Source organism: Cryptomeria japonica, chromosome 9 (genome assembly GCF_030272615.1).
Source record: "Cryptomeria japonica chromosome 9, Sugi_1.0, whole genome shotgun sequence".
NCBI lineage: Eukaryota > Viridiplantae > Streptophyta > Pinopsida > Cupressales > Cupressaceae > Cryptomeria > Cryptomeria japonica.
The window spans coordinates 363,325,031-363,343,662 of NC_081413.1; the positions used below are offsets into that span (position 1 = coordinate 363,325,031).

The 18,632-nt window shown below is 38.4% G+C and overlaps 1 protein-coding gene across 6 annotated transcripts in view; it reads right to left on the reverse strand.

Annotated features, from left to right (window-relative positions):
- The window catches only part of LOC131029680 (PGR5-like protein 1B, chloroplastic), a 262,324-nt gene that overhangs the window by 75,787 nt on the left and 167,905 nt on the right, over window positions 1-18,632 (reverse strand). For all 6 annotated transcript variants that reach the window (XR_009358888.1, XR_009102808.2, XM_057960267.2 and 3 more), the window contains exon 7: window positions 6,154-6,205. Coding sequence is in view for 4 of the 6 variants with exons in the window: in XM_057960267.2 (XP_057816250.1) it covers window positions 6,154-6,205 (52 nt within the window). In the remaining 2 variants the exon portion in view is untranslated. The remainder of the gene's footprint in view (window positions 1-6,153; window positions 6,206-18,632) is intronic.

Genomic DNA, 18,632 nt, shown 5'->3' on the forward strand with positions numbered 1-18,632 from the left:
GATTGATAAAAAATGGCTTATCTTTTTGTCATACAATGAAGATTTCATGGTGTGGGGAGGTAATGGAAGTGGTAGAATTATTTTCAACTCTACCTTCCATCATTTTTTCAATAAACCCAATGGTAGTATCCCAATTTTTGGATTGAAGATATCGAATTCTAAAGGTATACCTAAGGTAAGAAAAAAGTTATTTTGATTTCTTGGAAATGACATGCTTTGACTTGGAATAGATTGCAACTTCTTGGTAAGATGGATCCATCCCAGTTTGTTATGTACATAGCTTAAAGTCAGGATAATGACTATTTATTTATTCATCGTGATATGGCTTTGAGTTCATGTCATCATATCCTTGACAAAAGAGGTCTAGCTTGGGTTACCCCCCTAATATTCCTAGCCTCTTAGAGGGTTGGTCATTGAAGATCAAAAGCCTAGATTTGAACCTTTTATGGAACAATTCCCCAACTCTAGTAGTCTAGAATATATGACTTGAACACAACAGGAGAAATTTTTAGGTAAAACAAAAATATTGATGGATAGAATTGGGACCTTGCTGAAAATGTTGGCATATTTTTGAGAATTCGCTAGATGGGATGAAGTTGAGCCTCAATATAGATGGATAGGACATCTTATGTAGGTTTCCCCGGGTAAACTTCAGTTTTGATGGCACTACAAAAGGCATCCCTAGTAAGGTTGGGGGTGGTGGTACTTTTAGGGACTCAAATAGCCATTCATTAGCCTTTTTACATCTGATTGCAAGGTAGACACAAATAATATGACTAAAGCTAGACCCATGTTGTGGGGAATGATGATTGCCAAAGATAAAGGATGGAGGAAATTGTGGGTGGAAGGAGCCTCCAACCTGCTGGTTCTAACTCTCCTGAAATACTATTGCTGTTGTGTTTTTGGATTTTCAAGGTTTTTGAACAATTTCAAAGCAAAAAATAACACGTGCCAGTTAAGAATTGCACATAAAACCAAATGTAAATAAAATTGAGAGCAATTGCAACTATATTATGAATAAGATAATTGCTACAAAAAATCCTACTGCTAATTGCATACCCGTGGGTCCTTAGCTTATTTTAAATGAAGAAATTTGGTGTTTGCTAGCGAAAACTGGGAAATTGACCAAAATGGTTGTACAATTCCAGAATGTGATTCTCTAAGCTAGAAAGTTGATGGAATAGCTTGAAAAGACTAGGCATTCGGAAATGTGCACTCAAAATGCACTTTGAGTAGGCATTTCAGCCTCCCAGGCAAAACGCCCTCTCTCTGGAGCCCAAGTGCCAAAGCTGATTGGTACGGCCAGCAAGGAATCTTGTACGACTGGTTATTGAACTGGTACAATGCTGCTATTGAGGCACCTAACCTGTATTGCCTCCTTCCTTATTCAAAATCTGCAAATAACTAACACAAATAACCTCTGATGAAGCACATGAAGACTTCTGTGTGAAGCCCTCTCCGTTTGCAATAATTCAGCCGATCTTTCACAGCCTTAGAATCACAGATTCATGAAGAATGAACGTTCTTCAATAGAAAACCCTCTGAAACCCTTGTCTTAGACAATCCACTGAGAAATTATCAAGCAATGTCAAATAATCAATAATGAGTTTGAATTGCCTTCAATTCCCTTATAACCCCTAAATGGCACGATTTTCCACAAGTACGCCTAAATGCTTTTAGATACATTTTAAATGTATTTAATCACTTTTGCATAGTTCAAAAGTTACTTGGGCGCTATATTTCACTTAAGTGATTTAATTAAAATCACTTTATAATATTAAGTGGCCTTTTAATATAATAAAGTCACTTTATGACTTTATAATAATCATGTAAGTTAATTAAATAACTTAACCACTAGAATATTCATATCTTCTTCATTATTCAGTCATTTGACATGCTGTCAGAAGCTAGAGTCAACAATGAAGAACCTCCATGTGTCCAGCTGCCCTGACTGAAAATAGCACAACTGCCAGATTGACTTACTAAAAATAGTAAGTCTCTCAACTAAGCCCACACACCAACTACTAAGGCCCTAGAACTGAACCCAAGACTGAACTAAAGAAGTGGAACTTCCACTGAGACTCTCTATCTAGAATGTTAGCATACGAGAGTCCAAAAAAAATAAGCTAACCCATCAGTCGCAAAGACTGACTAGAGTGGGGACATCACACCTAGTTATTGGGGCTATGAAAGGAGGAACAATTCAAAATTGGAGAGTTGAAGTTATTCTTTCTAAAGCTAAACAAACTGCCATTTGGTTTGAGGAAATTTAATTCAAATGTTTTAGGAGGATGTTTGAGGTTTTTGTGGGTTGCACTTGTTGTACCAGGAACATTAATCTCTATTCCAGACTCGCGGAAGTATATTATGACTTATTACTCTAATGTACATTGATTCATTGGACTAAATAAGAATGTTTTCAGCAATTTTTCAGTTTGGTTGTGTTGATGTGCATCCGAGTAGTGGCTATAATTGTGTGGGTGGTATTTCTAGTGTGTATCAATACTAGTAGTGTATCAATATGATTTTCATTATAGTAGTGTTCTAATAAGTATATATTCATCTTCGTTTGGCATTGCAAGTTCATTGACCATTGTGAGCTTATATTCCCTTGTTATATGGTTTTATGAACTTATTCTTTGTGTTGTGGCAATGTTATTTATGATCAGACCTGAAATAGTTGATTACAATAGTTTCTTATGTTTGTCATATTGTAATGCATTTCCTAACTACTTTGTAAAATTCAAATGGTATCACAATCGAAGGATTATCATTTGTATACTTTTTTATCACAAATTATCTAAGTTGCCAATTTGAGTTTGGGCACTGGTTTGGATTCAAGAACCAGGTTCGCCGGTTTGGCAAAATTATGAAAAGGAGTTTGGTTTTGTTAATACAAAAATGATATAAATTTATAATATAAACTATTATATAATAATATATATTATATCTCTATTATATAATATATTATAAATATATATACTATATAATAATATACACCAAGAGCTGCATCAATTCCAAATATACCACTATAGAGTTGTTTGAAACAATATCTGAGCAGAAGTTTTGACATTGAAGACATGTAGTAGAAGTAGACAGAGGATCTGGAGTTGAAGGCGGACCCTAAGTGAACCCAATGTCGTATCAAATACGAACCCCATACTCAAACCGTATTTAGACAATACAAGGGCCTATATAGCCAAACCCAGTAACTTAGCCAATTATTATAGCCTTATCATACAACCCATTTTGGCATTGAACAAGCTAGTATTATCGACCATTTTGGTCTAAGTCAAGCTTACATTCTGCCAATGAATTGCATTGGATTCACGCAGTCCATCGAAGATGTTGATTAGATTGGTTCATATTCTAGGAGACTTTCCATCATTTATCTTCTTGGATACATCATAGCTGGTATGTGGTTGAAGCACTATATGTTCTCACCTGCCCACTTTGGGATTTGGGTGATCAAAAAGTGTGGAGACATTGCATTTGCATTACTATATTGAAAAAAAATAAAAGTACGATGGGCTGTTACAACCTTTGACAAGAAATCAAGCAAGAAGAGAAAATACGAAGATTGAAGCTACAAAAATGCCACCTTGGAGTTGTGATGAAAATTTCTTAAGGTCAAACATATTGTACATTGAGGACAACAATGATCAATAACATAGTTTGAGGACTCTACAAGTACTCTTCAGAACTCTTCAAACTCCCAAGTCCTATCTTTGGCTGAGTCCACTCGCCACTGACTCCTGCAGAAAGTCTGAAAGAAATATGGGGAGTACTTGTTCGAGTCTTGCCCCAAGACTCTCTGGGTCCCAGACTCAGACTCCCATGTTTTGGGTGCAGACTCTTGGGTCCGCTTGGGCGCAGCTAGGGAGTTAAAAAAGCATTAAAAAGTGACTTTTTCTTCACTTTTTTTGTCCCATATTGTCCAAAAGAGGTCTGAACAGCAAAATAGAAAGGAAGGAGAGGAGAAGAGCATTTGAGATCCAGAAAGACAATGTTGAAGAAACAATTCATCATCATTTTGATATTGTAGCACCTTTAACCTTGAGGCCTGATAAATTGAGTTACCTTGAGGAAAATGTCGATTGTATTTGGTTGTTTTTTTCATTTTGACTTATCATTATATGTAAAAATTTATAAACTTATGATGCTATTATACATTTGAAAGTTTGAGACTATGAGTATAAATTATGAAATTTTAAACAGAGTGTTTGAAGATCATATAACATGTGTAATGTTTGAATTATGACAAATTGATAGTCAAATTAGGCATTTATGTTCTCAAAATGCATTAATTTGACTTTTTTTTTGTAAAACTATAGTTGTTTTTTTTAAAAGTCCTAGCCAAGTTTTTGTCAAGTCCCAAGTCCAAGTCCAAATTTTGGGCTGCCGAGTCTATGCCAAGTCCGAGTCGTCAAACTTTGATCAATACTAAGTTCATCATCCATTTGCAGAAATTTATTTTGAATCAAAGAAAATGGTTCAATTGGAGTTGGAAAGACAAAATTGCTCAAAAGTGGAATCTATTGTTGATAGTTGTAGAATACAAAACAATGTCTTCCCCATGAATCATCTGGCTAATCATCTAAGAAGTGCATGATGCCTTGTGTTTAGGATTGCAAAAACTTCGTAAAGAATGATAGGAAAGTAAAATAATCAATTTCATTGACAGCTATACAAAGTTGAGATGATAAATTCAGTTGTATAGATAGTGCCAAGTTACGACAGGGAACCATTCTAAAGACAAATTCATTTGTACAAACAAAGCAATGACAACATGATAAATCATGAAAAACTGCAATTTGGTCCAATTCATTGGAAAAACCACTAGCTTTTAGGCTAAAAAATCCACATTGGGACCAAGTCCTAATTTTTTCACAATTTATTGTCAATTTTTGCAACTATGCTATATATCATAATATCTCAATACACTCTCCAGATTTAGATAGTACTATTTTAATTGATATCTTCTTTTGTCCTTATTAGGCACCAAATGTAAACTGTACATCCAAAACACAAGTTCCCGTACAAACTCTCATCTCGAATGTCAGATGCCACGTGTATGTACCATGTCTATGACTAAATGGAAAAATGATGATATCTAGGAGAACTTAGTAATTAAGATTGTAATACTATCCATATGGAAGTTACAAAATGCAAGAGTGATGCATATATACTATGTTTGAGATCATCATAGCAAATGGTGTGGGATTTAGGGGGCTATCCTATAATGTAACTAGACCATTGCACACATTCAGCCCTTGAATATTAATGCATCCTTTCCAACCAATACACTCACACATATTTATGAGGTGAGAAGAATGTTTTTGTAACTAGCAATTAAGACAGTGAATTAAGAAACCAGACCCATTATACAAATAGCATTCCACATAAGTTTCCAACCATTCCATCATGCTTTTTCCGAAAGCTAAGATTTGGTATCATCTACATCTAACATGAAAACATTACCATATTGTCATGCCGTAACTACCAACATAGAAAAACGCAAGTAATTGAGCTGTCAACATTACGAAAAACAATGCTTCATTATGTTTACCTTAAGTAACAAAGAATTTAGTCCATAGACAAAAAGGTTGTCTTCATATTTCTTTATACAAGATTGTAGAATACAAGTTAATAAATTAGAGTCTACATTTGAGTATAAACAGATTACTCTACAAAGCCCAAGAAAAGCATTCCATGAAACCCAAGTATAATATACATAACATTAAATGCTTCAATCAACACATTAAACTCTTATCCAGAAAAGATTTGACTTTATGAACATCTAAGATGACGAACACTTACCTTTCAATGCTCAGTATGGTTATCAATAACATAGAAAAACAAAATAAAATGAGCTATGAACACTACCAAATAGGATGCTTCATTAACTTTAACCCTGGTGATAGAAGGAATTAGTCAATAGTTTAAAATAAACTCTTTGATTTTTTTATATTTTAGATTTGTAGTTTTCAGAAACAATGCAAGTCGATAAATTAGAAAATATATTTGAATATAAATAAAATCATCAACAAAACCTATGTAAAGCATGTATAGCATCAAAGCTAGACACCCTTCTATATACAGAACAAATGCTCACAAAAGAAGATGCTCCCAGGGGGCTTTGTAATTACTTACCTCTAGTAGGTATGTAATTTCAAATCCTGTAAGGTCATCCAAGAAAAAAACCCTGTAATCATGAGGAATGGACATCAGTAAGTTGCCACATTTTGATATTTAAACTAGACCCAAAGATTCAGTACAGAAGATATAAAAATGAGAATGTTTATGTATAATTGATGCAAAGTTACAACCTGATTGTAACATAGAAAAAGAAAAATTATACTTTATGCCGACAAAATTGGCACTCAACAGAAATCTCCTTAAATGCATATAGTTTGGGTTTCCATAACTATGCCCAAAAGAAAGGTGACAGAAAAACTAACAGCAAAACAAAACACAATGTAAACAAATATAGCATGAATTAACATCAATCAGCAACTGTACTAAGAAGATATGTTTTACGTATCTATCATTCTTTACACATCTTTACCAATGTATGAAGAGGCCAAGATACTGATCCAATATTTTCTTGAAGATGGTAAAGGATCATATGTGAAATGCCACCATCCATACATCTACAAATTCTAGATTAACGATTCACTGACAACAATTTTATCAAAAAAACGGCATGAGATTAAGTGCAAATGGCACTTGTTTACAAATTTTATTTATATATTTATAGTCGTTAACGGATATTCTACTCATACGTGCATCAACATGAGACCAATACAAGCTCTTGTGAGAACAACCATGAGACTAATATCAGCTTCTTCTGAGCAACCACACTAGAAACCACCTATGGAAGACCAAGAAGCACAACTTAGAAATCCACTTATTTAGAAAACAACTCCATATTAGAAGCCAACTATGGAAGACCAAGAATCACAACTTAGAAATATACATTAGATGTCCTTTCAGATTTGAACTAGGGTCTCCACATTGATAACTCAATGCTTCAACCAATTAAGTTCAACCCCTTGGACACTTATTTATAAGTTTTACAAAGCAGTGCATGAAAATAAACAAAAACAACTAAATTTCAACTCTAGCTACTAACACTTACATGATATGCAATTTTTATTTCAAAATCCTATCCACTAAAACTTAAAACTAAAACCATGTGACTACCAATAGGACTAATGATAGGTGTTATCACAAAAGCTTGCACCCTTGTTGAGCTATCAACTCAGCAACCTTGTGAAACATGGAAACAACCCCGAAGTGTGGGACCTTGCACAAGGGGGTTGAATCTCCCAAAAAGGCCGACTTCCTTCTCAATCCAAGTGCAGCTGTTGAGCCAACTCAACACTTCAAAAATTACTACTAAGCCTATCCTAACAACTTGCAGACTGTTGGTTGAAAATTTTGTACACTTGGGGAAATATAAAAAATTGTGGTTTCAACCATAGCACACGAGTAAAAACTCTCCTAATTAAGAGAAGGCTCCCCCTATCTAACTACAACTTTGAAAATAAAATAGGATGGGACAGCAATCTTTCTTCTTTTTTTCAAGAAAGACAATATCATTTTCTCTTCATAGAAACGGATAGCGATTGAATATGAACAACAGTAACTACTTTCAAGTGAAATGAGAGAAAGGAAATGAAGTTTCCTGAAAGCTCAAAGACTCCCATCACTTCCTTCGGGACGGGACAGCAATATCAAATTCAAAGACTTGATTATTGGAAGTCCTATCTACCCTTTGCTATACTAATTTTTATGACGAATAAAAGACAACAACTCAAAGACTGGAATAATCTATTCTTTCAACACAAAAACAAGAACTAATGCAAGCTCAAAGACTTGTTGCTATTTCTTATCAAACAATAATTTTTCCTCAAGAATAGACGCAAGCTCAAAGACTTGCTGCTCCTTCTAGAGATTTTCCTATTTTAATTAATCTTCTCTACTTGCAGCTCAAAGACTTCAAATCAGATTGGACTAAGCTCCTTTAGAAATACTTTGCATAGAAGAAATAAAAAAGATTCAAACTCAAACATGTAGCTCAAACACTCAAAACTTGAGTGATCCTTCTTTATTATTCTTCAAAACCTTCAATTCACATACATAAGCTTAAAGACTTCTTGCTGTAAATTTGGCAGAGTTTTTGCTTGCTTTCCCAAAAGATGATAATTACAATAGACCTCTCAAGTATTTATAGAAGAGGAGCCTTAAGAAAATGGTGGGAGGATCCTAAGTAACTTGAGAGATTCTCTCAACCACCAAGACTTATTCAATAACTAACTAAGACTTCATTAACTAACTAAGAGTTATTCCAGCTACAGTCCTAATTGGACACAACTTGTAGTTGTCTTACATGTAATTACAAAAGTGCAAGTAATGTGTAACTTGCTTTTTACAAATAATACTTTCACATGTAACTTGTCAAAACTAAATTACAACTAAAGATTACAAAAGAGGGAAAATTCAACTAAGTGTTTAAAAACACTTAAGTTGCATTTTGTGAAGAGACAAATCCTTGAAATTTTTGGATGCTCGTTTGTAGTTCTTCGGGATTCGGTTCATGGGTGTTCTTGACAACAACCATGGTCTTCACAATAGTGTCGTGACAGCAGAGGAGCACAGAATTGTTTTTATCCAGGATAGACTGGATTTCATGCAGAAAGGCTTAGTGTTTCATCAATGTCTAAATTGAAGCAGCCGTGAATTGTTCGCTCCTCCATTCATTATGAATCCTCATTTGTAAATCAGCAAGAACTTCTTCTTCTGGAATCAGCTCTCCATCCTGACTTACTATGTTACAAGAGGCCCTTTCACAATGTGAGACAATATCTCGGTAAACTTCGCCTCGAAATCTCTTTGCATCACCGATCTCCTCAATGAGGGATTTAAGAACAAGGGCCTTGTTTTCCAGGAGTTCTTCAAATTCCAAGTGCATGATCCTAGAAGAGATGATGACATGCTCCTGCAGAACACTCAGTTGTGTTGGGGCATGGTACGCCAGATTGTCAAACTTTCTTCAACACTTCCCAGATTCTTTTTGAAAGTATTAGAAGTTTGATCTAGTTTCTCCTCAATGGTCTCTAACTTAGACATCATCTGAAAAATGTCTTTCATTACTTGTGCACATAGATCATGAAGCTGATCAACCCAGGAATCCAGTGCTTGTACCTTCTGAGCAGCCCTTTCCACTCCACGAATTGACTCTTGGGAACCAGAAGAACCTATGGAGTTACTCCCTTCAGCAATAGGTTTTGTGATTTTATGAATGGCTGCCATAAGCTATCGGTTTTCCTCTTCTAGCTTGTCTTTCTTTGCTAGAAGATCATCACACCTTTGTACCAATGAAGCAACAAAAAACTAAGCATCATGTTTAATGACCTCATGCGTCTGTTTTCCCAACTCTATCCTTGTAACCTTATAATCGGCCGTTGACATTTCTTCAAGTGGCTTATCTGCAATAGGTTCAACAACTTCAGCTACCTTCATCTTGTTTCTGTCAACAGTTACTCTGGAGATAGTCTTGGCCTTCTTAGCAACTTTTGGATCTGGACTGTTTGAGTTGCTGATAATCAAAGCCATCAGGTGAGATTTCTTGCTTCTTCCTTTTTGGGGTAAAAGAACTAAGCCATGGAGGCAAAGTCATCAACTCCCCTCCAGTAGCAGCTGTAGGCAAAGGAGAAGCAGTTTCTGTTTGAATCACCATGGTCATCCTGGGAGGAATATTTGTTTGGACAACGACCACGGTTTGCTCAGTTACCAATGGGCATGAAGATTGCCTCATGAATTCCTCAAAACTAGAAGTAGAAGTATCAATTTCTGATAACTGGATGCAAGTAGGAATATTCTCCGGAACTTTCAACACACTCTCTTGTTGATGATCAAGAGATGGCTCGTATGCTGAAATGGGAATTGCATTCTGAGGAGATTCATCCACAAGCAAATCAAGAGGAGAAAGAGGCGTCTCAATGGAAACTGGTGGAATGATCTCATGAGGCGATTCTGAAACTAGAGATTTGGGAGCATCATCAGATTGCTGCCCCTCATCTGGATTATCCAGATCAATTACCTGAACATGGAATTGTGATTTTTCCTTCCCACGAACTGTCGTCTCCTCAGGAAGAAGCACTACTGCACGACTAACTCGCAACTTGATCCTTGTGCCCGAAGATGAAGCACCCTCCTTGTTGTCAACCTGAATCTCAGACTTCCGTCCAAGAGGCCCCGTAGAATCATCTTCTTTACCAACCTTGATTTTAATAAGTCTAACTGCATTACTTTTCAACCATGCGTTGGTGTTGGCCAAGATAGGCTGAAATCTGTCAAGGATGGATATGCACTCTTTGTGCGACCATTGGATCAAAGGAAGTGGAGCTTCCTCAACCCTCCGTGAAATGTATTTAGGATCAAGTATGTGCCCATCATCAATCATCCCTTGTGGGATATCCACCAAGTTCAAATCAACAATTTGCTCAATAGCGAGCCTGCAGTAATCCATCTTCAAAACTTTGGCTTCCGTGCGGAGATCTACCCAGATGTCTTCAATGCGATGTACATGCACAAAAGATTTCTTGATCTTCTCCTTCGTACCCTTATGATCAAAATCGGCTCTAGGTTTAAACCTTTTGAGCTTAATTTCCTGCAATTCAGTCTCCATGGCCTTAACCTTCACAGATGTGACAAGGGAATACCGGACAATTTTCAATGGGTTTGTGGTAGAGATCCCCATTCCAACCTTGTGCCTAGCAGACTGAAAAGTGTGAACAGCCATGATCTGTCTTCCCAACTCCATAAGAATGATCTTATCAGTTGGGTATCTAGGAAGCATATATGGCTGACCATCATAGCATCAGATCCTCATATAGGTGAAGGTGGGAAACTGTAGAAACAAACATCCATACTCGCACACCTTATCCCATGCCTCATCTATACTCTCTTGTTCTTGAGATTTCTCTCAAACTGACACATGAAATATCCGAAGAATGCATCTTGAACTCTTCTGAAATGCAGTCTGCTGGGTCTCAGTGGCAACTGGTCATAATATTCCCAAACTGGTATAAGTGAGCGATCACCCTTGGTAGAAAGACCTGGAAAGTGTCTAAGTGATGCTGCTAAGTATACCAAATATGAAATCATGAAGAAGGTCATGGTGGTAGGAACTGTTGCAAGTTGTTCGCACAAGGCATCGCTGATGACTTCTCCCCATGAAATGTGATGAGACTATCGTATGAACATGATGAACTGGTACATCCATGGCTGAAAGACATTGGAATGCTCAAGGCCCATCATTCTGCTGAGGAGGGTTATGGTGTCTCCAATCTCCCATTTGAAATCGCAGCGGTACAACTTCGCCCACCTTGAGAAGGAGGCTCGTGGCTCTTGGATCCACCTATTGATGTGTCGCTTGCAATCTTTTTCCCTCTTCACATAATACTCCGCTGCACTTTCTTTGGAGATTTCCATATAAACAAGTGCAAGAGGTATTCTAAAGACCTTCTCGATTGTATCTGCATCGAGACGAATTATAGCTTCGCCATCATCATTTTTGATGACTCTTGACTCTTTGTCAAAATGATGGGCGTAGGCAAGAACGAACTCATGTTCTAGGGCAGCCACCGGGAAAGAAGATGCATGATGGATATGGCTGTCCAACAGCCGCTGCAAGTTATTATCCTGTGGATCTTCTACCCTTTTGACGAATTCTGACATATCAACGTGCCCTATTTCCGTGTCTCTGATGTGATCCAAAGGAGAAGAAACCTGGGAAGGTGCAACCTCGTTCTGATATTTGTCATATCTGTATTTCATCTTTTTTGGAGCTGGAGATGCCGACAAATCTGACATTGATTGTGAACCTGAAATACTGTGATGAAGATTTAAAAGAGTTAAGACAACATCATAGTCAGCTGCAAATATCATTCTTCCTTCTCTAAATGGGAAAAGCTTTGTTTCTTGAATTTCACGATTTTGTGAGAGGAAGAAGGGAAATACATGAGAAAATCTTGACTTTGACCAATTTCGGATCTTGGGGAAATTTTCGCAAGTATACAAGTTGGAATGAACATACATGCAATCGGGGTTTTAAAACCCAAATGCAAGTACACTTGTAAAATTGCAAATGGAGAAATGGATGGAAAATGAGATTTTGACTTGCGGAAAATGACGGAGATGGAAAGTACGGATATGGGGAACATGAATGGATAAAAATGGGAAAATCCAAGAAAGTCATTTTCATGAAAATGGGAAGAACTCTTCAACATGTAATCCGATTTTTAAAACCCGAATTTGATAGAGAGGGGTATTTCACACTTTTCAACTTGGAATTTTAACCAAATATGGTTAAATTCCTTAACCGTAGGGGAAGAACGAAAATTTCCAACGAACTTGTAATCGGGATTAAAAATCCCGAATACAAGTAAAGAGGGAATTTTGGGAAGAACAATGCAATTCGAAAATTGCATACTAAGAGAAGATTTCTCTCACAAAAACCGATTTTTGGGGGAAGAACAACACATATCAAAAAATGCAACTAAGAAAGAAAACTAAGAAAGCAAGAAAATAACAAAATGAAGGAAAGAAAGGAAAGAGAACATACCTTTCTTGAAACTGAAAAAGCTTCTCCAAATATGCAACAATCTTTGGAAAGAAGAAGAAAAACCAATAAATAGAAGCAATCCGTAATGCCACCCTTATCACGTTTTTGCAAAAATGGTCCAAACTGAAAAACGTCGCAGCAATCCCAAATTTGAAGGGCCAAAATGCCAATGAGAGAGCATACCTAAGAGAGTTATAGCAAAACACCAAAGGAGGAGAAGAAGAAATGGTGTTAAATCCTTGCAAAACGCAACCAAAGGAAACACGTGGAGAAAAACGTGGCCACCAAAAGCATCTTCAATGGCATCATTAAATAGCTCGAAACTCCTCCCAAACTCCACGCCTAGGTGAGAGAGGTCAAATCGATTTAGGAGATTGCAGCTTGTTGGAGGTTTGATCAACCAAAATCTGGCATTAAAGAAAAAAGTGATTGCTGATTTAGGGCGAAAAACCAGTCAATACAACCCCCAAATGGCGTGACAAGTGGTTTCAAATGCACAAGAATAGGGTAGAAACCAAAACGCCTCTCCTTCCTTGAAGATCTCCACAAAAATCGATTGAAAACTTCAACAAATTCACTTCCAACTGAAAATCGGGTTTTTTGGAGAGAAGAACAAGTTCGAAATGCATAAGGGAATGAAAATCGGGTTTTTTAGAACAAATGACAAGTTCTAAAATTCACTTTTTCACTCACTAGGCCAAAATCGGGTTTTTTGAGCCAAAAAACAAGTTTTATTTTTGACTTTTTTACTTACAAGGCAAATTCAGGTTTTTTGAACCAAATAGCAAGTTTTAAAAATGTCAAAAATGCACTTTATGCATAAAATTAGGTTTTTTGGAGAGAGATACAAGTTTTAATTACTTGTAAAAGGGAAATAAAATCCCTACAAAAAGTTAGAAAGGCTTGCACATATGTAATGGGGATTTAAATCCCTATTAAATGTGTGAAAAACCATTAAAGTGGGGGTTTTTAGACCAAACTGCAAGTTTACTTGTAATTGAGCCAAAAAATCCCTATTTTAACTAAACAAGACCAAAAAACAATAAAAAAGATAAATACAATAAAAGGGAAATTTAAAACAAATTACAAGTAACATCTTTTAATAAAAGTGCACATGTAATAAGCTAAAAATTCCCCTACAACAACCAAAACAATGAATATCATTAAAACTTGCAGTTCGAAGAAAATTCTCCACCTGCAGTCGGGATTTTAAAACCCGAAATTGAAAGAAAGACATAGCAAACGAACCCAGAATTTGATGAAATTCTAAACGTAGTTCGAGGATGGACTGAGGATTAAGCCAGTCCAAGGATTAGTCAAAATTCTGCCTCGGGAAGCATGCCATAGAGTAAAAATTTTCATTTTTTCACAAAAATTTCATGTAGTGGTCCTTCATTTTTGTTTCCAAAATGAGGACAACACAGACGTAAAGGGAAGAGAGAATTGCTTAAAATAAAAAGAGGTGATGCACCAAGAAGAGATTGTTTGTCTCCCTACCCGAAATGACACAAAGAATCAACTGAAACACCCAGGAGATGCACAAACTTCAGTTGTATGAGCGACCCCAATGCATGCATGTATGGAGGTTAGAATTCGCTGAATGTCAAGAGGGGAGAAGGTTTCCCACAAGTCACACTCAGAAATAAATTTAACACAACATATATGAGAGAAGAACCACAAAACATACACCTATGATGAAGGTAAGGAAACATACACAACATACATAAGTTGAAAGAAGGCAAGAATGGCGATTTCAATTGATTATAAGGCCGATGGCCAGCTTACAGTAGCAAAATACAGAATAATACAGAGAAGTGAGAGAGCATAGAAATGCGCAAGCCAAAAGGGAGAGAACCTTTTACAATGAGGCTTAACAGCCTTTATATAGAAAATTAGTTACAAGAGTGATCATGACCCCTGTGTGTGCATGGAAATGTCAGTCTGGGAGTGAAGGGAAGTGCATGCACTTGACTTCTATACATGTAAGCAACCTAGCTATACCTTAAAAAAGGCAACCCTGAGAAGGGTGGATTGACTGACCTTCCAAAGTCAGAGTATGCAGACATGACATAAGTCACCACAACAAGCATGGCCACGTACCTCTCTTGATGGAAATCCTACCAAAAACATTAAATGCATCCCTGTGGCTCCACAAAATAAGGTGCACAAGTCACAAAAGTCATCGGAGCATTTATGACTTTGAGTGTTGATCATGCCATCTGGAAGTGTTGTCAATCGGAAAGAAGTTCGAGGACTTCGGAAACTCGGGTTCCCGAAGTGGGGAAGACAAGGAAAGAACCTCAGAACCTTGGGGTTCCGGGAAGGAGAAAGGAGACCAGCAGGGAACTTTGGAACCTCGAGGTTCAGGAGTTCCGGGGAATTGAAAAAAGGGCTTAGGAAGGAACTTCGGAACCTCGCGGTTCCGGAGTTCCAGAGAAAGAAAGGAAGAAAGGCTAGGAGGGAACTTCAGAACCTCGGGGTTCTAGAGTTTCGGAGAAGGCAAAGGAAAGGAACTTTGGAACCTTGGGATTCCAGAGTTCCGGGGAACTGAGAAGGAGCCAAGGAAAAGGCGGGACTTAGCAAAGGAACCTCGGAACTTCGGGGTTTCGGGGAAGGGAAGAAGAAAAGAAAGGAACTGGGGTTCCGAAGTTCCGGGGAACAGAAGAGGAGGGGAAGAAAGGGAGCAACTTTGGAAACTCTAGTTTCCGGAGTTCCTGGAAAAGAAAGGAGAGGTAGCAAAGGGAAGGAACTTAGGAACCTCGAGGTTCCGAAGTTCCGGGGAAGGGAAGAAAACGAAGAGGGAACTTCGAAACCTCGGGGTTCCAGAGTTCCGGAGAAGGAAAACAAGAGAAGACAAAGAGAAGGAACTTCGGAACCTGGGGGTTCCAGAGTTCTAAAGAAAGAAAGGAAGACAAGGCCAAGGGAGGAACTTCCTCCGGACAAGGCAACTCCTCACACTTCATCATTCTTCTGCTTTCTCCTTGATCAACTAGGGCAATGCTGGTCCATGGATCGTATCTCTGATCGGTTCTTATTGATGGACCAAGGGTGTCATAAAATGACAACATTTTTGGCGATTTTTGTGGGATGCTTGCCTGCTCAATATGAAGTCCAGAAGCCTTAAGCATCCATTGGGCACTGAGTCATTGAAAGACCCAAAACATTTGTGCACCGTCACTTGGAGGAAAACTCGAACTAGAGCACACACCCTCTTAAGGAGAATGCAACAGGTGCACAAGCACTTATGAGAACAACACAACTTCTCGTTTAATATTGGCATAGTCATCAACACCCTCTTCAGAAGTAGGGCTTGAGATGAATCCCATTTACTGGGATTGGAAGAACTTCGCCATCAAGCCTGGCGAGATGAAATGCAATGGCCTCCTTGCAACTAGTGATAACATATGGACCATTCCAAATAGCATCAAATTTGGAGTGTCGCCCAGCTTTGGCTCTGTCTAAATCCCACTTGAGAACTAGATCTCCCTCTTTGAAGACCCTATTAGTCGCCTTTTTGTCAAAAACTTTCTTGACCTGCTCTTGATGAGTCTCAAGTGTATGCATAGCCTGACTTCCAACCTCCTCCAGCTCCATCAGCTCAGCCATCCTTACTATCATGGCATCATTCTCTGTTAATTCTAGCTGATGTGCTAGTTCAAGAGAGGGTAACTCCAGGGAAGTTGGGAGTCTTGCTTCCTTCCCATATACTAGCATGAAAGGGGAGTTGCTGATCGCCCTCTTGGGTGTGATCCTATCAGCCCATAAGGTTGTCTTCAATTGTTCTTTTAATTATCCTGATGAGGTTCTTGTTGGAAGATTCAACTAAGCCATTACCCTAAGGGTGATAGTTGGATGATGTCTTCAAGTATACACCATGCTTAACTGCCCACGAACTGATTTGGGTTCCAACAAATGCCCTAGCATTGTATGATATGATGGTGGAGGGGACACCGAATCTTGTCACAATTCCATCAACGAATTCCAACACTGAGGCCTCAGTGGCATCCCTCAATGCAACTGCCTCTATCCACCTAGTAAAGTAATCTGTTGCAGCCAAGATCCACTTATGGCTAGCACTAGAAGGTGGATTTATCATGCCAAGGAAGTCTAAACCCCATTGTGCAAATGGTTGATCTGCTTGGATGGGGTGAAGAGGTAGGGCAGCTAGTCTTTGCTTCCCAGAGAAGAGAGCACATTTCTTGCAATTCTTCACCCATCTATGTGAGTCACTGAATAAGGATGGCCAATAATAACCAGCCCTCATTATTTTGATAGTCGTAGTCCTTGCAAAGAAGTGGCCCCTTGAAGAGCCATCATGAAATTCCTCTAACAATCTGCTGACTTGCTTTTGCTCGATACATCTCAGTAAGACTCCATTAGAGTCTCTTTGAAAAAGAATGCCATTCATTGCGACATAGGGAATGGACTGCAACCTGAAATGCCTTTTTTTGGTCCTGTCTAGACCTTGGGGGTATCTACCTTCCATTAAGAAGGTGGTCATGTCACTTACCCAACTGAATTGAGTGTTGTTGCCAATTGGTTGATCCTCTTGTAACACAAGGGCGACCTCTGAAGTAGTCTCAGAAGATGAGACAAGCTGTTAACACAGTCCCCTGCCTCTTACAAGCTTGGTGATCTTGATATTGATGTCATACTCCATGACCTTGGTTATCCAACCAGCCCTCTTCTCACTGATGTCCTTGTTTAGAAGGAAATCCTTGACACTTGCATGTGGAACTAAGAGCTGGATCCTGTTGTTGGACAACATGTGTCTGAACTTTTTTAATGCCCTTACAACAGTGAGGACCTACTCCTCTACATAGCTATACTTAAGCTCATAGTTCTTTAGCCCCTCACTAAAGAAAGCAATAGGTTGCTCCAAATTATCATCGCTCAGCTGTGTTAGGACAACTAAGATGTTGGATTCTCCTCCGAAGGTATAGAGGATAAAATCCCTTTCATAGTTAGGATTGACGAGGGTAGGGGCCTGAGCAATTGTTTGTTTGATTTCTTCGAAACCGGCCCTTCCCTCCCTGGTCCAACTGAAAGCCAAGTTTTTCTTTAACATGGAAGTGAGGGGTTTTACCATGGTGGCAAGGTTGGGAATGAACCTCCTCACAAAGTTGATCCTACCAAGGAAACTTTGCAATCCTTTCTTGTGAGTGGGGAGTGGAAGAGAAAGAATAGCCTCCACTCGCTCTGGATCAATGGTCAAGCCCTCCTTGGATACGATGTGTCCTAGCAATCTTCCTTGATCAGTAGAAAATACACACTTGCTGGGGTTCAAGGACACACCATACTCCCTGCATTTTATGAACACCTACTCAAGATGACCAAGATGGTCAGCTACATGCTTTGAATAAACAGTTATGTCATCAAGGTATACAAGCACAAACTCTGCTAATACCCCCTTGAAAGCCATGTCCATTGCTCTTTGGAACGTGGCACCTGGATTGGTTAGCCCAAAGGGCATTTTACAATAAGCATAGGTACCCCACTTAGTAGTAAATGCAGTCTTGTATTGGTCAGATTCTTGGACCAAGATTTGATTGTAGCCCGAATGCCCATCCAAGAATGAAAATCTTTCCGAGCCACTGACCTTTTGGAGAATCTGCTCCATAGAGGGAAGGGGATAGTGATCCTTGAGGGAGGCTCTACTGAGATCCCTAAAGTCTACACATAGTTTGATTTCCCCATTCTTCTTTCTTATAGGGACAAGGTTGGCCACCCAGCAGGAGTGCTTGATAGGGAAGATGATATTGGATTCTATGAGCTTGGTCAACTCCTTCCTCACTAGTGGCTCAATCTTGGGGTTTATTGGCCTTTGCTTTTGAATAACTGGCTTTGCATCCAGGTTTAGCTCTATAGTATGCTGGGCTAAGCTAGGGTCAAAACCCTTCAAGTCTTCATAGGTCCAAGCAACTATGTCATCGTATTTTTGGCAAAGTTCAACAAAGGCCTCTTTTTCGGTTGAGGAACACACCTTGCCCAAGTTTAG